At 36.9% G+C, this 22,649-nt stretch overlaps 1 protein-coding gene across 4 annotated transcripts in view; it reads right to left on the bottom strand.

Moving 5' to 3' along the window:
* GRIA2 (glutamate receptor, ionotropic, AMPA 2) overlaps positions 1-22,649 on the bottom strand; it is a 107,717-nt gene that overhangs the window by 30,191 nt on the left and 54,877 nt on the right. For all 4 annotated transcript variants that reach the window (XR_001145590.1, XM_004685354.2, XM_004685353.2 and 1 more), the window contains exons 4-8: positions 21,792-21,988; positions 18,193-18,246; positions 14,279-14,440; positions 906-1,073; positions 550-654 (exon numbers count right to left, since the gene is read on the bottom strand). Coding sequence is in view for 3 of the 4 variants with exons in the window: in XM_004685354.2 (XP_004685411.1) it covers positions 550-654; positions 906-1,073; positions 14,279-14,440; positions 18,193-18,246; positions 21,792-21,988 (686 nt within the window). In the remaining variant the exon portion in view is untranslated. The remainder of the gene's footprint in view (positions 1-549; positions 655-905; positions 1,074-14,278; positions 14,441-18,192; positions 18,247-21,791; positions 21,989-22,649) is intronic.

The following is a 22,649-nucleotide window of genomic DNA, read 5'->3' as shown; positions in this document are numbered from 1 at the left end:
ATTTATTTATGCATACAAGAACTCGAGTGTAGGCTAGAGCTGTGGGGGGCAGGGGAGTGAGAGGATTCACCAGAGACAGAGTGAGGAGCAGAACAGGTGGATTGACTGAAAAACACTGCTGACGAGAGCAGCGGAAGAGACAGGAGAGGTCTGCTGTGCCATGTGGGTCACCTGCCTGGCTGGGGATCAAGCTTATGCTGCAGTGGCTGTAGATCGCTTCGTAGTGCTGAACTTTAGTCCACAGCACCACCAGGGAGGGCCTACATGTTTATTTTCACAGACTATGTTCTGTTTTTTCCACTATAAACTTTTGAAAATAGTTCTTTCTCTTTGAACTTTGCCTTTCTATTGGTATATAGGAATAAAGCAAGTTCACTTATTTACTAGAGATAAATAGAACCAATTTTGAAAAATAATCAAAAATATATCTATTTGTAGAAGTTGTTAAGCTGTGGATATGTAGCTCGGGGATTCCTCAGAAGAGGCGCGGATGAATTCCATAAGCCGCCTCTCACACGGAGAATTGTGTCTGTATCATTAATCAATTACCTTTCGGGGTCCATTGGTTTTAAGCTCCATGATGTTGATTGTATAGTTTATCCTTTTTCCATTCTGGTCAAATTTTATATTTCCTGAGAGACCTTCCACCTGAACCTAATGTGGAAATGGGAAAGGAGCACACTCAGAAACTTACTTCAGCCGAAGATACAAACAGGTTACTCCCTTTGAGCACAAGTCAAGAAAATTGCATTAATGAAGGTTTCTTTTTATTCTTCTACTTGCTTTTGTGAAATTATAACATAATATCTCTAAACATAAGGAAAAAAACAAATATGACTAATTTCACAGAGGAGAAAAGAGGACCATTGTTAAAGCCCCGCGACAATCATTTCTGAGTGGCTGACCTGTTTGAGCGCCCTTTCTATTTCTACACCTTGTCCCCAGGGCACTGCCGGGTTGGCCAGACAATCTCCTGCATTCCCCCTTCGGGATATTTCGATTCTCTGCTTCCGGAGGTTGCGGAAAGCTTCAGTCATCACTTGGACAGCATCATAGGTCAGGGCAGAAGTGTACTGAAAATAGAGCACACATTTCATTAGAACAGGAGAGAACCCAGATCTCACTGCACACTGGAAATCATGGGATACCACACAACACTCATCAAAGTCCAGGGTTTAGATATACTTTCTGCCTTCAGAATCCTAAGACTCTGAGAGCAGTAGAGGAAGCGTGGGACTGTGGAAAGAGCTCCTGGCACTAAACATTTGTGTTATATTAACAACTCAGCTATTTCAGGTGAGAACTTCTAATGATTGTGTCGACTTTTTTTCCTTATAAATTTCTCATCAGGTTTCTCTTTTGGGCCATTTTGGCATTGTATATATCTTCAAATCATCAAATAAATGTTTCTCCATGGTCTGATGGGGACACCCCACCTAGTTTCAGTATCCTCATTGTCCAATTCAACTTTTATGATGCTGACATGTATCTTCAGTGGTCTCAGGAGTTTTCTTTTTAAGTTTGTCCAGGCGATTATGAAAATTATGTAGGAGAACCACCAATCTTCACAATTTTTGTGACCCTGATGTTTTGATAGTCTATGATAACAATGGTTCCAAATTTATGGTACTTGGATAAGACACAGGAGTTTGGGGCCAACCAACAAAACAACAATAAAAACACGAATACCAAGCATTGGCAGGGACTGGATAAGTATTACTGTGTGCATGCATACATCTAATGAATACTTGATGCTGCTCTCATTCATGACAAAGCACATGAGGACCAGAATGCTTTCATGAATGCTGAGGAAATTTCTGTTTGTCGTTATTTTTTAATTTATAGGTGAAAATGTTTCAGTGAAGCTGTTGGAAAATAGTAATACCATATTGATCTGATGACACTCCAAATTCTTGACCACAAATCCAAAATGGATTCTCCAAATTTCTGAATAGTTCACCGTTCTTTAGTAACTTAGTTTTCTTTTCTTTTTTTTTTCAGAGGAGAGCACAAATGCAGTCCCCCACTACCACAAATTATGCAGTCGAGTTTCCCCCATTTGGGGAAATCACAGGGGGCAGCACATCCTGAGTGCAATGGATAATCCTCACCCTGGGAAGACCTTTGTGATCATGGCATCTCCCGTGCCAGTAAGTATAGTAATAACTTAGTTTTCTGTACTCATAAGTGACATTTCTATGCATCTCTTTATCCTGTGTAAGCATGCACATCTCCTTGCACTTCTAGATCTGTTAATTCTTACAAATTCCTAGAAGCCACCAGGCAGAACCCCCTTATCTTTCAACCATGAAACTACCAAATTCCACCTTTTCTGCTTCTCTCCTGAGTTGACAATACATGAGGTAATCACACTCCCACTTTCGGACAGCCTGACTATGAATGTGATGATCCTATCCTTCAAATTTTCTCAGGAGCAATTTTACCCTCAATGTACTGTGTTAATCTTCATCTTCTCTCTACTAAATCATCTCTATTTGTAATCCAACTGCTCTCCTATGTCCTACCATGAGTATCTACCATAAATACATAGATGGATGGGAAGGCAGATAAATGATAAATCTATATGTATATACATAGTAATCAATACATAGAGAGATGACCGAGTTATTTCTTCCAGGTATATGTCCTTCCAATTTATACTCTAATTTTCAATTTCCTTAATAGGAAAATTTGTTAAGAGGATTTTTTATATCTACCATTCCATGTTAACCCTACCTGTTTTCTTTAAGTGATATCATTGACTCATAATAGCTTTAAATGCATATATTACTCCCTCAGTGCCCAAATTTTTTGCAAAATCTGTATCCTTTTCCTTCAAATTACACATGCAGTAATTAGCAAAATTAGTACATTTCAGATGCATTTAGGTACTTTATATTCCTGCATGGAAACTATAATTTCTAGAAACCTAGCTGAAGAAAATATTCTCAAATATGGAAAGTTGTTCAGGCAAACTGTTAATTTCAGTATCATTTGTAACATGCAAAAGTTATAAGTAATCTAAATTTGTGAAAATGAGGAATGTTTACACTATACCTTCCACCTTGAGAAAGTTTGCTGCAGCCACTAAAATGTAATAATAATGAATATTAGATGTATTAATATGAATAGTAATAAATATGATAATTATAAATAACTCAAAAACATTATTACAAATAAATTTAAAAATCTTTCAACCAAAAGAAAGTAACCAAAATACAGTTGTCAAAATTTTAATTTGACTCATCAGAATTTTAAATTTTATTTTGCTCATACTGCATTAAAATAAATTTCCTATTTCACTTAAAAATGATTATTTCACTTTAGTGAAAAAGGGAAATAAATATAAGCAATATTCTTATAAGGGTAAAATATATTTCTATTCCAAGTTTTCATTTTAGGATATCAATGTACCCTTTTTATTATATATATATATATATATATATATATATATATATATTTACATTATTCTTTATTTTGTACATTTTTTTCAATCTCAGTTGCAATGTACCCTTTTTAAAAAGCCATTTTATAACACAGGCATTATTTAAAATGGTATCTACTTTAAAAATTCTTGGAAAATGAGGAATATCACAACAGGATATACATATCATATCAGTTTTTTATGATGCTCTATAATTAATCATCTGTTTTTATTTTCCTAAAGAAAAGATGAACACCAATTAATTAGCTTTCTCATGCAGCGAACATCAGGTCATTGGCAATATCAGTTTAAATTAAGCTTGAGGTCACTGACTAGGAAATGGATCCTAAATTGAATAAATTGGAAATTCTAAAAAAAGGATCATTTCAATTTATATTTAAGAAGTGTGATAGTAGATAAGAGCCAAAACCTTCTTTGAGTCAGCTTGCTTACATTACTATGAGAAATCTATAAATTCATCTGCTGAGTGTTCTAGAGGTGTATGAAACTTGGTGAGCTACATTAAAAAATAAGATTGGGCTGGCTGAACTAAAAGCATGCAGGCCCATGCAGCATAAAATAATTATCATTCAGAACATGAGCACACTAGAAGAGAAATCCTTTCAACCTCTTTAAATGTACAAATCTAATCAAGTCTCAGGCCTATTATCATTTTAAATTAAAAGTCACAATCATAGAAACACAATTCTGGGCTAAGAGAAAATCAACAGTCTCATATCCAGAATGCTTTTTTGTTTATGTGCTACATATATGGCTCATTTAATTTTCTAAACAAATATGCTCACATTTTTGATTGGATAGTTAAATATTTCAGCTTTATTATACCATTCACTAAACTAGATGGAAATTAATTTGAAGGGAACATGATGGCAATGTAACTGTCTCCTTCTTTGAAAACAAATGCATCATCTCTGCCCGGATGTTTATGTTCTGTGAACTCCCTCAGCTGAAAAGGGAATTTATATTTCAGTGGGGGGGGCCATTATGTTTTTGCAGCATTATATCAAAATCACATCACATTTACGTGTAAGAAAGCTGAGAAAGTATTTTTATGGTCCATTTTCCAAATGCACTTTTTATTCACCCTAACTGTCCATTTGCTGAAACTTAGTTTTCAAAAATAAAATTAAATACGCATTTTAAACATGTATGTTATGCCAAATAGTCATCATGTATTATTCAGTAACATACTACTGTAATCACTGACACCAGGGGAACAGTACTCCTACTCTGACAGTGAAAAAAAGAGGGATGAAAAGAAGACCTATGTACATTATGTATTTAATGACTATTCTACAGGAAAATCAAAGTGACTCTCTCTTGTATGGGGCTATCTTAGACCAGTGGCTGTTAATTGCCTCTCCTGGGACAATAGCCACACCGCCATTGTTTCATTCATGTGTTAACCTGCACAGTTCTGTCATTTTAGCAGGGCAAAGACACCTGTGGTATAGCTCCTCCCCACCCGATATCTGACATCATTAATTTTATACAAGAACCAGTCCACAGATGAAGCAGGGTATAAAAAGACCCCTCTCTGTGGATGGCATGGATCCCATCTAACCAAATTCCTGGCCATGGTGCTCCCCCCTACACATTGACAAACTTTAGTGGTGCCTGCTTTGTTCTGCAGACTCAACTGCCTTCTCACTGGGGGGTGGGAAAGTGGGGGGGTGGTATTTATTTGTTCTCATGGCCATACTTATACAAAGAGGATTAATAGGCTAAATGTAAAAAATTATGGTAGCATCTATTCATAAATATGTTGCTAAGATAGAAAAAAATATTCAAGTCAGGGATTATAGACGTTAGGGTTGAAAGTGTTACAAAATCCCAAAGGATGGCCAATTTCAGTGTTTTCCTTAACACTTCTAATTCACTTGAGCCTAGTTTGAAAGCCCTGCATTTAACAGGGAAGACGGGCTCAGCCCTGACTTTACTGTTTGCTATCTATTATCTTGGGGCAGTTAACTCTACGTGTCCAGAATTTCATATCCATAGGAAACCAGTGCTTCTTCCATGTCATAGTAATGTTGGAAAGGAAGACGAGGGAATAGGAATTTGTGTTAACCTCTCTATGTGCCAAACATGAGTTGGATTGTTTCCTAGTAAGTTTTTCAAAAGAAATCCTAAGCAAAAGCATTTTTATTCCAAAGCTACTGGTAAAGATTCCATATTTTAGTGCCTTGCTGGTAGGTCATATATGGTAACATATATCTGAAGAGGTGTGATCCTCTGAATCTTGGACAGTCTCATAGCCAGTGCTACTTCATTCATTCATTCAGCCCACTCTTCCTGAGTAGCCTCGATCAGGCAGGCCCCAGGCTGATTTGGGGGAGGAGGAAGGTAAACACATAGGTGCTATCCCTACACATGACCCTCCATCAGGAAAACTGCAGGTTTGCATAATAAATTTAACTTTCATATCTATTATTGTATAATAAATTTTGGCAGAAGTGCTACATGTAAAAAATAATAGAGTAGAAAAAAATCTAAGCTATATTTTACGCAGATCACAAAATTATATTTCAAAGGTAGAATTTGAAGCCAGATCTCTGTTTTTCTGGAACACTGAGGTTGCTAGCCATCCTGCTTTGCCTGGGACTTAACTTATTTTAGAACAGAACCTTTGAAGACCCAGAAAACTCATTCATGGTAGGGGCACTGAGACAGAAGGTCCAGTTAATGGGACCATACCACACTGAAAGACTACAGTTACAGAGAATGAGAAGCGGGGCCTATCATATATGGGAAAGCGTGCAAGTTGTTGACCAATATGTTTGCCTTCTTTTTTCCTATTATGATTACGAGACTAGTGCAAAACTAACTTGATTGGCAATGTCTTGAAAGCCATTATCCTGCTCCACTCTGTGATCCACTCTGTGACCCAGTAAGTGCAGAAAGTAATGCTCATATTGGCACATGACATGTTCTAAGAAATTCTGTCACAATACTGCTAGTTTAACTTTGTGGGATCATCATTGCTCAAGCTTATTACCATATTAACATTTCCTAGAATCAATGACTTTCCACAGAAATAGTGTTTTTGGTGACATACTTTGGGATGTTAACAATTTTATGGCCTGGTTAATAGTATACATTCACTTTTAAAATGGCATGAACTATTAAGTTAAATAAAAGTATTGTATACTGAATGATATGTCTCTAGAGAAACTTATACAATGTGCTTCTCAGTTTATTCATTTTACAAAATAATCAACAGGGTAAAAAACGATGAGCTCTACAATAATAAATAAACCTCTACAGAATATTTGGGTTTTTTTCTTTAAGTTCAGTGAAGCCATTGGAAAAAGACCAGTATTAGGAAATACATTATAACCTTAAAATTATTCATGTGTCTTAATTTCAAATTCAACTGCAGTCCACTCTCTGGAAAAGAGCTGTCTGTGATAAGATCCCCTTTAATTTACCTTTGAACATGTGCCCTTTGAAACTTGACTGCATAAAGTCAAAAATCTTAAAAAACTTAGCATCAGTAGAACAAAGGGAAGTCTCATTCATTGCTGGTAGGAATGCAAAATAGTACAGCCACGTTTAGCAGTCTTTAGCAGTGTTTGGTAAACATACTTTCACCATATAATTGTATTCCTGCAATTGTATTCCCTATTTAAACTCAATGAGTGGCTACTACATATTTAAAAGTTCTATAATTTACTTTTTCAATTCTTTTTATGAAATATATAATGCTAGCAATATAAATTTTTAACTTATGGTTTATTTCAACCATTTAAATAGTTTAAAACAATTATAAATGTGTTTATATGTATTTTAATGTAAAATACTTATATGTATGTATATATTTAAACAGTGTATGTGTGTGTGTGTGCGTGTGTATCTAAACATAACAAGTTATGTGGCAAAATGCCTTCCCACCAGCAGGAGAGATGCCAATGTGACAGCCACAGTTTTGGTCCGTTAAAACATTCAAGAAGCAGAATTAATTCTATTAGGCCACCAGGGTACTATTTAATGCACGGTGCTAATTACTGGACTGAAAAAGATTATACTATTTTCAGACAGGCCTAATAACTCTCTTAGGGCAGCAATTAAAAAAGTTTGAGTCTGTGCTTTAAGTCGTTTCCTGAGTGAAATGAGATTCTTGTGGGAAAGCCATTATTTAAAGTGCCACACACACGTCAGGCATGTGTTACTGGTGAATTCCTTCACACCAGCAGGAGTTTACAGACACAGAGAGACTGAAGTTTGAACTGCTGACATGACAAGGGAGAATGGATCGGTACTCCTTGCAAGTTGTTGCCAATACCCAAAGCACCTACCTAAAAAATGGAAATATTTGCAAATTGCTTCTTTGAGATTGCAGTGACTCATTTTCACAATCTGTCTCTTTTTGAAAAAAAGAGGCTACAAAGGTAAAATGTTCACTTTTATGGTCTCATTGAAATCCAGGTGCCCTGGCGGGGTCTCATTGCCCCAATCATTGCACATTTCATCAGGAGGAATAGCCACTTTTTGTCAAGGCTGAATAAATGAACATAACAAATGGCAAGGCACAAACTCAAACCAAATTTCAGAGTCATGTTAATTGCCTATCGTGTTTTTCAGTGACCTGACATTTTCAAAGTGTTTGCCTATCTTTCATTTTATTCTCTTCATTTCAATAAGTAGCCCGTGGGTGTCTACTTTATGTAGACAACTGAATGGGAGTCAGGGCCAAATGAGATAACTGACACCCACGGCCCTTCAGGGTCATGCTTATAATTCACAAGTTTCTCTTAACTCGATTATATCAGAATAGTATTGCTGAGAAATTGTGGTGGTTGCTCTTCTTTTTTCCAAATAAAAAATTTGCATGCATTTCCCTCCATCCTCGGCCACAACCTCACGTCAGATGACTGTCATCTGTTGCCTGGATTGTTTGTGAGATCTTCCTAAATGCAACGTGGCTTCCACGAGCACCCCTATCAACTGTATTCCAGAAACAGTCACAGGAATCTGCCTGTGTCCAAACCACAAACATCTAGAGGTGCTCGGTTACACTTAAAGTAAGACAAAGATCATTGGTACGTCAGTAAGGCACATAAGATTTGGATCCTACATATTTCCAAAGTAACAGGTCTCAGTATTTCTTCAAAACACCTCTGTGCATCCTGCAGCCTTAAGGAAATATTTTTATTTCCCATGCATGTAAAATGTCACATATCTTATTTCCTCCACAGGAAGCCATTGTCCTTCTTTCATTCTCCTAATGCCTACCTCTCGTTCAGGAGTCACATTTTATATTCATTCTAGAATCTTTTCTTTCTTCTTTTTTGTAATTGAGGTAACATTGGCTTACATTATTGCTTGTACCTAGATGTATAGAGTTCCCTTCCTGCCTGGCATTGTTACCATAGCACTGCTACCCAAAAGCACCCACTAAGTATCACTGAGGCCCATTATCCTCCCCCCATCCTTGTAGAATCTTTTCTATTTCCAGATATTTTTAAGGATATGTTTATTTATGCAGAACTGGGGTACAAGCCAGAGATATGGGGCTAGGGGTTGAGAGGATTTATCAGAGAGAGTAGACAGCAGAACAGGTAGATTGACTGAAATGCACTGCTGATGGGAGCAGTGGGCGGGCCAGGAGAGGTCTGCTACACCATATGGGTCAGCTGCCTGGATGAGCATTGAACTCATGCTGCAGTGGCTGCAGATAACTTCATAGTACTGCACTTTAAGCCCTTGTGCCACCGGGGAGGGCCTAATTTCCAGATCTTAAACTGTAAGATTAGAAGTTTCTTGTAAATACTACCACATGACCTAATACGACCACATGACTTTTGCTTTCCTCCTATTTGTTCATTAGAAAACTCCTATTAAATAGTTATTGTGTGCCAGGCCCTATTTTAGGAGCTTGAAATACATTTTAGTGAAGAAATAAGCAACCAAAACAATCTGCTTCCCAACCACACTTCCTTTTAAGCCAAAGAAGCCAGATAATAACAATACAATGGATAAATTAATAACAAATACTTGATACTAGAAGGTAATAACAGGAAAGAATAGGATAGTGGGATACAAACTGATAGATGGGAGATTAAAATAAAAATAGAGGGCCCTCCCTGGTGGTGCAGCTGGTTAAAACACAGCACTGAGAAGCTAAAGCCACTTCAGCATGAGTTCAATCCTCTGCCCCAGAGGTGACCCACATGGCACGGCAGACCTCTCCTGACCTGCCTGCTGCTCTCCTCAGCAGTGTACTTCATCAGTCGGGCTGTTCTGCTCCCCACTCTGTCTCTGGTGAACTCTCTCACCACCCCTACACCTCTGGCTTGTACCCCAGTTCTGTATGCATAAATAGATTTTTGTTTGTTTGTTTGTTTGTTTGTTTGTTTTTTAAAGATTTATTTATTTATTCGTACAGAACTGGGGTACAAGCCAGAGTTGCGGAGGGTGAGAGGATTCACCAGAGACAGAGCGGGGAGCAGAACAGGCAGATTGACGAGGTACACTGCTGAGGGGAGCAGCGGGCGGGTCAGGAGAGGTCTGCCACGCCATGTGGTCACCTTAGGGGCAGGCGGGAATCGAACTCATGCGGAAGTGGCTTCAGTTTCTCAGTGCTGTGCTTTAACCCGCTGCGCCACCAGGGAGGGCCATAAATAGATGTTTTTAAAAAATGTAAGTAGAGAGACTGCACAGGGCTTCCTTGAGAAGCTAGCATGTGAACACACGTCTAAAGAGTGCAGGAGGTTTGCCCATCAAAATCCTTAAGGGAGAGTCAGTGCACAGTTCCTAAGTGAGGAAGGTAACTGTGTTTTCAGAACAGCAGGGAGGTCAAGTAGCTGAAGCACAGTGAGCATGGGGGAGAGCGTCGAGAGGTAAAGGTGCATGGGACAGAGTATATAAGGTCTTAACAGGCTAGTGGGATGACAATGGGTTTTTCCCAGTTGAAACAGAAAGCCATTTGAAGGGCTTAGGGCAGGAGAGTAGCATAGTCTACTGACTATTTTAAAAGGATTACAAGTCTGGAAGATGGGGTGGGGGGGGCAAGTGTGGGAGTAGGGAACCAGCAGGACAGGCCACTGTACTTACCTGGCAGAGACAAAGGTGGCTGGAGCAAGGGTGTCTGCAGGCAGAGTGATGGGATGTGAGAGCAGAGCAAATTGTACATGGGGAGTCAGGGGAAGAGAAGTCAAGTTTGGGGTCTACGTAGCAATTGAAAAGACAAGTTTCCACCAACTGATATGGAAAGAAATGTTGAAAGAATAATGTGCAGGGGCTGAAGAGGGGGCAGTGGTGGGAAATCAGATCGTTTTGAATCCATGGATTCTAAGGTGTCAGTATGGCAATTTCCATCAATGCTGTGGAGGTAATTGCTGGTTTCTAGTCTGCAGACTGCATATGCCTCATCTTTTCTCTGACACCCAGAATGGTGCCTACTTGCAGAGAAGCCCATTACATATTTATTGAATGGAAGATGAATTGTTGAAGAAATGAATGAATATTGGCCGAAATTAGCAAATTGGAAAGAATATGCTTTAGAAATCTTTGTGCCATGATTCGGAAGTTGTTTGTGCAAGATAAAAAATAAATTTAATATTTCCAATTTCTATTTGGTGGTAATTAAAATATAGTAAATAGTGAAACTAATATAACATTATATTTGTATTAATTGAATAAGGTTCATTTTAATTAGGAAGCTAAAGAAGTTGGATTAATTTGGGGGGAAAGTCTATAGCTGGAACAATAACTGATTTAATATTTCTGTAACTTGATATAACTGATATAATTTGTGAAACTTAATCATAAAGAAAATTCAATATAATAAATAGTATTTTTCTAGGTTTTTGTGTCTATGAAACAGGTTCTTATAGTAGCATAGTAAAAATTATTTAATTATCAGGAATTTATCGGTACTTGTTACAATCAGTGACCCAAAAGGACATAAATAAAAAATAATCTCTTGTTCCCTTTCCTTGATGTATTTCTTTAGATAATATATTGAGAATATGTTACCTGGTTTTATTTAGTTAAGTTAAATGGTCCCCTCTGTAGTTTTCTGTCCACTTTTTCTTACAGAAGCACACACAATAATGAGAGCCCCACCTTGTAATTTTCACTTCTGACTCCTGTCTTGACACCTAACACCTGTCAGCTCACCCTTTGGTAAACCCATACATACCTCTCTCAAATGAACCAAATATTTTTAATTCTTAGAACATTTAAAAAAATGCATTTCTTGAATCATGCATGTCACCCTGCTACATCCATTCAGTTCCTATACATGTCACCCCCACCCCATATTTTTCCTCTTCAGTGACATAAAAATCCTTCTCAATGTCCCTCCTTCCAGCTCCTCTCTTTCTTTATATTATCCTAATCGTACAGCAGCGTGTTAGCAGATTTGACATGTAATATTCTCTACTGTATTTGCTTATCGACATGTGTGTATCCTCTATTGTTATTGTGGATTATCCAAGGCAGGTTTATTTTTTTGTTCTGTATATCTAGTTCCTGGCCCTCTGCTCATGGACAATGTGTCTGTGTTAGAATACACACCCACCCAAAGCCATATTCACCCCACAGATTTTCAATTCTTTTTATCAAATTTTAAAGTTTACCCAAAATGCCTCCTATTAGCGCCCAGGTTTCTAAACCTTCCTAAGCGTCTGTAAATGTTTGCAGCCTGGAAATTAGTGGCCATAACTGCATTTGCAGATGAGGACTTAGGGTCTGGGGACAAACAGGGAATCAGGGCGCACATCTTTCAGTTTATAAGCCTATGCTCTAAAACACCCAGCAATGAAAGACCATTATGAGCCTTGGAACTTTCGCAGAAGCAACAAAAAGCGTACCTTAAAGGGGAATCACCACAGTCTAGAAAAAAGGTCGCCATCAAGGTCTCAACTGAGTGAAATCTGGCAGCACGTTTTGTAAAAATGTTAGTAGAGTGCATTGCCAAAGATCACTGTCACCATGTTTGCTTTGCATTTTGATGCGTGGGGCATGAATAATAATGATATGGCTTCCATGAGTAAAAAAGTCATCTCATTTTGCTTTCCTCCTTCTCCCAGCAGGCAGCAGTGGGAGGCAACTGGATGACTAATAGAACAGTTAGACCTGGTACCATTTGAGAGTGGGTGCCACTCAGCTCCTCCTCAGAGAACCTGAGTGGCACCACTGGCAAGTGGATGGAAGCCCCATTTCCACAGAACGGTCAGCCTCACGCTTCGCTGAACGCTCGTGGAGACTTACACTGACATGTAAGAGGAGGCGCCCAGGTAGCTTTGCCACCTGAAGGCGCCCGAAACGCTGCTCTATATAGAATCCATGCTGACTCTCACTCAAGGTCATCAGACAAGAAGTCACCTAATTCTGAGAAAAATTACCTGTGGGCTATTTTTTGACATCCTCTGGGATGTTTGCTGAATTTGACTTGAAATTTAAAGGATCCATCTACGCATCCAAAGGCGGAGAACGTCAAAACTTCTAATACTCATCTCAGAGACTCACAGTGAGACACAGATTTAAAGCTCAACATGTATATTTATTTTTATCCATGAAGTGCAGGGGAAAATAAAAGAAAACAAAACACCTCCCTAATCTATAAACATAACTGTGAGAGAAACTGAAACAACAGAGCCCTTTACTCCTTCACTGTATAATACACAGTCTGATTTACAATATGCAAACAAGTTCGCACAATCACTATCCTTCTGAAATCACTTTGAGCTTTGGTTCTTAATTTTCATGAATCCAGTTTCACAACAAATGTGAATATCTCATCCGACTTACTCCTCAATCCATCACTGCCAGGCTATACTCTATATCTTGCTCTAAATAAAGTGACCAATAACAAAAACCACCTCTACCAACTGCGGAAGTATTTACTATACACAGGTAAATATATGCGCAGGTGACTAGCACAGATTGTAAGCACAATAAATTGCACTGAGTAAAAAAGTGAAGCCCCAGCATGTCCAACCCCCTGGGGAGCAGAAATGGAAGTGCTTATGCCAGAGCAGGTCGCTGCATTTAGCGTCCACAGATGCTTTGTTAGTTGCATAAAATATTATACTTTTTAAAAAATTACTAAACGGAATTGAGATTTTTATTTTCTTATAGTGTCCCAGAGGCCAATTTATACACCAGGAATTATAATTATGATTTATGGCTAGCTGGCTATGCATATATATATATATATATATATTCAGTATATGTCTATATTTTGTATATATACAGTATATATCTATATCTGTACACACAGACACAGATAGAATGATGTAGAAAGATAGACATCCCTTCAGAAAACCATGTTTGCAAATAAATCAAAGAAAAATAACAGCCAATTTACTTCTAATATTCTAATATTCTACATAGTTAATATATACCAACATCTACAGGCATAAATGTATATACTTATATAAATGTGTTTCTTGACTCAGGTATTTTGAGCAATATAAATGTTTATTGACTGAGTATTTTGAAGATCAAGGACAAATCAGTAACTCTTGTCCTTCAGTTTACTGGCAAGTAGAAATTTTCTAAGGCATAGTCCCACTGCTCCTTATTCATCAGACCTTAGCTTAACAATGGCCTCCTCAGGCCTTTGGAGAGCTGGAGGACACACAGGGGCCTCTGGGCTTGCTGTTCTCTTACTTCCTGGCATTCTTCTTTCAGAGTTTATTGTCTTTCACTAGACCTTAAAGAGGCAGGATCCTTTCTTTTTTTGACTTTCAAGTTCTCAGCCTGGTTGAGCATCCACGCAATAAAAGAAATCAAGTGGATAAATAATGCATGAAATTGTAAAAACATCTTTGGAGGCTTCTCCCCTCTCACAGCATAGAAAAATCAGAAACTTAAGCAAACCTTAATTGTGGTTGTGTGTGCCCCGGGGTACTCCTTTTCTTCCAGGGTAGACCATCTCTCTATAAATTTCGATACCAAGGAATCATCATAGTCGACTATCTGAAATCCAGAAACATTTGCGCCTCCAAACTGAATTTTTAATAGGTCTCCATCAGTGAACCCCTAGAGAGAGAACAAGTTCATGTGATGCTTCCAGTGGGAACGAAATAGAACGTAAGGTTAGTTGCCCTAGCCCCAGTGAAACTTCCTCAAAGCAATCAATGTCAATATCAGTAAGTCTTGTCTTCAGTATTTACCTATATATTTCTGCATACTCTTTCTTGAGTTATCAATTTTAGGCATTTTATTGAGACTTTACTGACACCAAGTGACTCTGTAATTTGTTCACATAACCAAACACGATCTCATCATCTCATCATTCATTGTAATGCTTATTGTTTGCATATTTAATATTTCTAGCAACCCCAAATACTGTACCTGGATTGCATTTTCCTTCTTAGCAATATTTTATTCCAAAATTAATAATGGCTGGCATTTTTTTTGCTCCTAAGATATATACCTATCTGTAGTCTCTTTCTAGTTGCTCTATGAAAATTTTTCATGTTTATATGAGTAAGGCATTTTTTAAAAATAAGAAGTCAAACATGCCAGGTAATCTACTTAATTTGTTTTCTGAATTGTAAGTTCCCAAGGAGAGTCCCCCTCCCCTCAGCTCTGGTCTTCTTGGGATCCTTTTGGGATTCTCTCGATGGTCCTTACCCTAGACTGTCCCTTCTCCACGTTTCTGAGTAGTTTCTGTTTTCTTGATCAGGTTTCACTCATGTTTTACTCCTTTCTTCTGTTAGAGTATAAATAATTTCTTGAGACATATTGGAAGTAATATTTTTAAGACATTATATGTGTAAAAATACCTTTGCTTTGCACTGATGCCTGACTTGTATTTTAGCTGTCAAATTTTAAGTTAGAACTCTCCTAATTTGAAGGCATTTGTTTTTTTTGTTTTTTTTTTTTTTTTTAAAGATTTATTTATTTATTTGTACAGAGCTGGGGTACAGGCCAGAGATGCGGAGGGTGAGAGGATTCACCAGAGACAGAGCAGGGAGCAGAACAGGCAGATCGATGAAGTACACTGCTGAGGGGAGCAGCGGGCGGGTCAGCAGAGGTCTGCCACACCATGTGGTCACCTCCGGGGCAGGCGGGGATCGAACTCATGCGGAAGTGGCTTTAGTTTCTCAGTGCAGTGCTTTAACCCACTGCGCCACCAGGGAGGGCCCATTTGAAGGCATTTGTTTCATTCACTTCTTCCATTTCTATAGAAAAGTGTCGTGATTTCTAATATTTTTGCATGTAACTTGCTTTACAGTCTGCCCCAACTTCTACCTGTCAGAAACCTTTGATAACTATCTCTAAAATCTCATCATGTATTTTCTTTGAAATATGAAAGAAGTCATTTATCTTTCATTATTTTGTGGACTCAATGGACATATTTGTGTCATTAAGTACTGAAATTTTTCTGAATTATTCTTTGATAATTTCAGTAACTATTATTAGGATATTGTAACCCTTAGAATAAATGCCTAAGTTCCTCTAAGTTCTTTTAGACACCCAACTGTATATTATATATCCCTTCATTACACAATCAGGAAGATTTTCTCAACTTTATCTTTAAGTCTTGTCATTTTACTTGTTATTTTAGAAAAAATAACAACCCCAAACTATTTGTTATTCTCTGATTATTTTCTTTTTCATAGCATCATATTTTTTGTAGTTAGATTTTTTTTCTTATTTCTCTGCAGATATTCTTTACAATTTTAAATATTTTTCTCATGCTTTCTGCCAGTTTTGTTTACGTTTCTTTGAATTACAAAGACTTTTCTTAAATGTCTGGCTGTGCTATTTTAGTTTCGAGAAATATACTGAAATTTCTTTGGAATTTCCCTGCACATGCACAAGACTCAGAGGCGTACTCTTCACTGTAAGATAGACCATGGGTGGGGTAGATAGACCCACACTAAGTGGGTCTGTATCTGACCCACTTAGGGAAGGAGAAGTGGACCCCTTATGCCAACTTCTTCATCCCTGTATGTGCAAGTTTTCCTCTTGAATATTGTATCAGAAACTACATCAACAGCCTGTGTTTGGGGAGCCTTATCAAGCATTCAGTAGTTCCCAAAGTAACCAATAATGATATCTGAAGATTTTTCTGTCTTTTATAAATCTATTTGAACACTCCTTAGACACTGGGCAGGACAAAAGGGGGCATTCCCAGTTAAGAATTTGGAAACTGAAAGTTCTGTAACTCTTGAGGGCAGCCTTTAACTTTAAATGCTTGTGATATTTTGTGAAGTGTTCAGGTATTCTCTAACTTCTCAGAAATTGCAGCATTCTACCCATTGTTTCAATGGACTCACTAGCACTTCCACATGGTGAGGTTACCAAGGATTCAGACAAAAAGTAACAGAAGTTGAGTCCATATAAAAACAGTAGGTAGCTTTCCCCCTATGGCACAGCAGCAGCGTGAACTTAATGGTTGTTTTTTTTTTTTTTTAGTCTTTTTTTATTTTGGCTATTCAAATACTTCTTTCCTTTTTTCATAGCATCAGATATCAACTCTCAAATTGATGAGCCACCGTCTGTCATTATTTCTCAATGTTCCAATATAATCTTCTCCATCTGGACATTTTTAAAGATCACAGCTTTCAATGTGGCTCTGTGTTGTTCATCAAATGGCACAGTTCACACAAGGGACTGACTGTCCAGGCTGTTCCCTGCCCAGAATGCAGTTCTGAAGAGAGTGAATAAAGAGCTTCATCTATTTTAACTCTTGCTTCTCTGGCAGGGAGTCATTTATGCTCTATAACATGATACGGGGACGTTCTAGTGAGTTTGCATAGTAGTTTGCCATTTTATGAGCAAACAAAAATTTACTCTTGAACAACTCATCTCTCCAGTAGCATGTAATTTGAGATTTATTATTTGAAATTATTGGTACTACCACCTAGTAAATACTTTTGTCTGCGATAGTTGGTTTGCTTTCTTTTTCATCTGTTTCATTCACTACCAGAAATAGTGTCTTTTGAGAAGCCATGTGCTAGATATTATCTGCATAAATATAAAACCTTTCAAATCCTATTTTGCTATTTGGAATAAGCTGTTGTTTCCCTACTCTAGCTTTTTTTCACCTTTTTTCTGAACTTGGGATAGAGGGGAATCCTCCACCACACAGGATCACTTTTATTTAAAGAACACAAACCTTAACAACAATAAAGCTTTAAGCTCACTATACTGCTGATTTAAACTATTTGGGAAAAAGATATGTAATAATTTAAATTGATCTAACTATAGTAATAGAAAAATATATAACTAAACACTTGGATATTCAGTGCAATATTAATTTGATAGAAATCCCAGTGGAAAGTTATTAGCCACAAGGAGTCAATATTCATTGTGTTCCTTATATAACAATAGGAAACCTGAAAAACATGATATAAAGTATCAATCATATAGATGTTTACAGGCTGAATTTTGCACTGAGACATATTCCTTCTATATGAATTTATAATTTATAATTATGGGCAAAGAGTAACAAAATATAGAGTAAATGAGAAATAAGGGGAAATTTGGAAAATTAAATGGTATTTTTAAAATTTCCCCTTAAAGTCATCTTCTAAGATAATTTGTATAGCTTGTTACATATTTGCTATAATTTATTATTCATAACAAAAATAACATGTTTAGCAAATATGGATTGTGAAATAAATTAAAAACTAGGTCAGAAAACACTATCTTCTACTTATACAATATAATTTACAATATTTTTTAAAATATCCACCAGTAAATACTGGTAATTCATAATTACATTTTCAATTACTTTGCATGTCTGTAAAATAGAAAATACTAAGTAATTCACCTACCAGATTTGCAATGATGTAATGGTAACCTTTAACATGTTTTCCAATGGTAATAACCTGGCAATGATAAAAAAACAATTATTTAGTAAATACTGTAAATGCAAAATTATGGATATAATGGTCTGATTACATAAAAATGGAACTTTTTCTACTCAATTTTATGATGCCTTATAATTAATCATATTGATAAAATATAATTACCAAATCCAGAGCTTATTGCTCTCAGAACAATGTAACAATATATTTTAATAGTTTATACATTGTCAGGGGATAATTCAATAAGGTTCAAACCTAAGCCCCTACTTCTTCGCCAGCAGGCAAGATCGGGAGGCTTGAACAGATAAGGTATGAAATAAGGTTGCCATGGGAACCAGGTCAAAAGACTAACCACATGGCCAGAGAAAACAGCCAGCTCCAGGGAAGCAGAAGCATTGCCAGGACACATTCTGTGTCAAAGCACCAGAGACCAGACACCCCAGCAGAAAACTGATGAAATTCGTGTCCCAAGGACGAATCCCACGGAAACAGTGTAAATGAGTACCTCAAAGCCTGCTACTGCTCAGATATCTAAGCCCATCTGGCCCTGCGCTCTTATGCAGGGTGTTTCAATGAATCTGACTTTTCTGACCCTCACTGTTACTGGAGAGTTTTTCACTCCCATGCTCCAGCCTCATCCTGTGATGGCAAAGCCACCTGGATGCTATCCTTCAAGAATTCAGTAACTAAACACAATAAGTAATTGCCTCCTCTCTGTGAACAGTGAAAACAGTGTATGATTCTTAACATAAAACCAAAAATAGGTTTAAGTCATAGCCATACATAATTCTATTCTGATAAAAGTGACTTTTTTTTCCTTTTCAATGAAATATTAAACATCTGAAACCAATAACTGATATTTTATATCCACATAACTACTTCCAAAGGTAAACTGTTAATATTACATACATTTTAAAAGAATATTAATAAGCTGACAAAAGAATTCTCATATGAACCTATAAAATAATCTTCCTCTTAAGAATCTTGAAGTGTTTAGTTTAGCTCAAATGAACATTATTGTTTCTAGTCCGTGGCAGCAAAGTATCAGAGAAGCTGATTTTTCTATGTCTTACGTCAAAATCAATGGTGAGTTAAACATAAGAAAATAGTGGCCGATTTGCTGATGTACACAATAGGTTCAAAGATAATTGAATCAATGTGACTTTTCACTGATCTGTATAATTTATGAGAAAAAATAGATGAAACGGTCATGATATATTCCCAGCACTGACATATTCAAATGTAATTTCTAGTTTTAATAAAAACATTCTCACCAATGGGAGGCATGAAATAGCAGATCTCTCTTGCTCCCAGGTCAGAAACTCAAAGGGTTGGCTCACCACCTTATTAAACAAATTTGGTGATTTCTCATTGCTTCTAACATTATTTTCTTGGGACCACTGCAGTGTTGGTCCAGAAATATTATTATATACTCAGAGAAGTTTACTGAGGTAAAACCAACCAAATGCTACCTACATATGAAATCTTCATTGGCCACCTCTCCCTATTAACACACATTTTTAGACCTAACATGCTTTCTTAGAACATATTGTATTGTAACTTGCTGTATTACAGTATTGTGTGTGTGCATTTTGTCTGTCTAAACAGAGTTCATGGGTAACAGACACCACTCTTTCATATCTTTCTTTGCATCCATCATTCTAGACACAAAGATAGTCTTCATGTTGAATTATGTAACCATCCATGTCATACAATTAGTGTCTTATGAAAATATAAACAATATGTATGCAAAATATCCTGTGTAGTTTAAATAGAACTCTTTATGGACATTTATTTTATCATGATCATATATTTGCTTCCAAGCATTACATTCCATGTCTTTCCAGTTTCTCTATTCTGGTTTTTGAAATAATTATTCTCATATAGGCTTCACCAACATTTATTTTGATAAGTCATGAATACTTAAAAGTTTTTTTAAGCCAAAGACTAATGACAATTATTAAAATTCAGTTTTAATGAGAATCTCCTGTGAAATTCAAATGTGTTGTTAAGGTTCACTTTTGAGCAAGAGACCTTCAGGTTAAAAACAATCCTAACTTCATCTCCTGAGATAGGAATCAAATTTTTGCTAATGAAATGCTCACCTCTCTGCCATATAACCCCTCTGTCTCAGAACAAGCTAGTTTTACTCAGTTACTCAATATTTCATGAGCAATCCATTTTGTATGTCTTAGAGCCTATATTATTACATATCAATTAAGACTTCATCAACATTTATGTTTGCAAAATGCTTTGTGTTCTATAAATTAATGTTTTCTCTTCAAAGTTTAGAAGACCAAGAAATCTATACAAAACAGTGTATTTTTCTTCCAATCCTATACCAACTTTCTTTGAAGGAATTAGCAGACACCACCCTTTCCTATACACATGCAAACACGAGCTCATGCAGACATACCGCAGGCACACACACAATCACTCATCACTGGGAAATGAAGTAGATATTCAGGAAAAGAGGTTTCCTCAATAAATCATAGTGCTATTTTATTACCACCCAGGTCACTTCCCCAATCTATAAAACAATGGATTTTATTGTTATCATTAGGGTCATGCTTCCTGACTGCCCTATCCTGAATTAACAACTGGAAAAGATAGGTGGTAAAGGAAACATAGATCAAACATCCTTATCTCTGCTACCATGTTACTCTTTAAAAGACTCCACATTAATACATCTAGTAAACTAAATGAGTCTTCCTTACATATTTTATTTTACCTATTAATCATTTCATAGCTACACAAAACCTATACTGTAGGAGGATGAAGTTCCTTCTTAGCAAAGAAGCACATGCTCCTTCAGAAGATAGAGACCTATGTGGACAAAAACACAGGCTTGGCACTCAGTACTGCACTCAGGTTTGACCAAATCCATGTATCACAAAAGAATTCAGAAATGTCTCACCTTCTCTTTATGGCAAAATTTATTTTCACTTAGTACATGTTACTTCTTATTTATAATGAGTTATTTTTTTTAGTTTTTTATATATAAAATAGCTGGGGTTCAGGCCAGAGATGTAGAGGGTGAGAGTATTCACCAGAGATCAAGTGGGGAGCCGAACTGACAAACTGACTGAAATACACTGCTGAGGGGAACAGCTGGCCAGGAGACAGAAGAGGTCTGCTGCACCATGTGGGTCAGCTCCAGGACAGGGATCCGAACTCACATCGCAGTAACAGGCTATTGCTTCACAGCACCGAGACCAGAGATACCTCATGGTAACTTGTATATCTCTAAAAAGTTCACAGAACTAAAATTTGAATTTCCCCAATTTAAAAATATCAAAGTTTAGGGCAAAAAAAAATGTCAAAGAGTTAGGAACTATATATTTTTAAGTTGAATGATTTGTTGACATGACAACATTATTGAAGACCATCTGCTTTTTGCTAAGTGAAGCCCGAAATCATTTAATTGACGGTAAAATCTTCGCTATATCATACATAAACCATAAAGTAGAAACTGTTGTTTTAGCGCCTCACACAAATACTCATTGCAACTGCTGACATTCGTGCATAGCCTGTATCTGGTGCCATTAAAAACAGAGAATGCAAACCTGATCCACAATGTCGTTGACTTTATCCCTTTCGCAGTCCAGGATAACACGCCTTTCCTTTTTTAACTCCAGATCTTGAAAAAGGGATCGGTAGGTCTCATCTTTCTTGTCATTGTTGATGTTTCCCACATTGATGGCAGTAACTTGCCATTTCTTTTCAGCAGCAGAATCCAGCACAGCTTGCAGTGTTGATAAGCCTAGAGAGGCAAAGAAAAGTGATGACTGATACAGATAGTGAATAACTCAGGATTGTGTTGGAAAAATGAGAGTGAATGTATTTTTAAGGATGATATTTTTGTGCCACTAAAGGGATGTTATGCCTCCAGAAAGATACAGCTTTGATTTTTATCAGCATTTACTTATTTCCCCTCCACGTCAAAAACTTTTTATTTAAACGCTCTTGTTCTGACCAGAAGAATGATAGTTGGAGGGAGAATTGTTGTCCTTTCCTTCTCAAACAGTTATCTTACTTGGATGTTACTAACATATAATGTCTGTAATACCTTGTTTCAGTGAAATCAAAAGACAGTGCAATTGTTTTTCTCTCATAGAAAGGGAAAAGACAGTCTGTAACATTTCATCTTAATACCCCGAGCGGTTGTGTACATTTTCAGCGAGAGGGCGGTATTGTAGTCAGGGTAGCCTGACTATGTTTTCTTATCTGCAGTGGCTGTGTCTGTCCTCAACCCTTAATTATTTAAATTTATTGTTGTTGTTATTGGGACTAGTCCTGCACAGATTACAATGTTCACATAATAATCAAACAGAAGCAGTTGGCTATTTTTTTTAACATTTTAAAAAAAGATTTATTTATTTATGCATACAGAACTGGGGTACAGGCCAGATATGAGGGGGGGG

Source organism: Condylura cristata, unplaced genomic scaffold (genome assembly GCF_000260355.1).
Source record: "Condylura cristata isolate star-nosed mole 26May11 unplaced genomic scaffold, ConCri1.0 scaffold00018, whole genome shotgun sequence".
NCBI lineage: Eukaryota > Metazoa > Chordata > Mammalia > Eulipotyphla > Talpidae > Condylura > Condylura cristata.
This window is presented reverse-complemented; position numbering and strand designations above follow the sequence as displayed.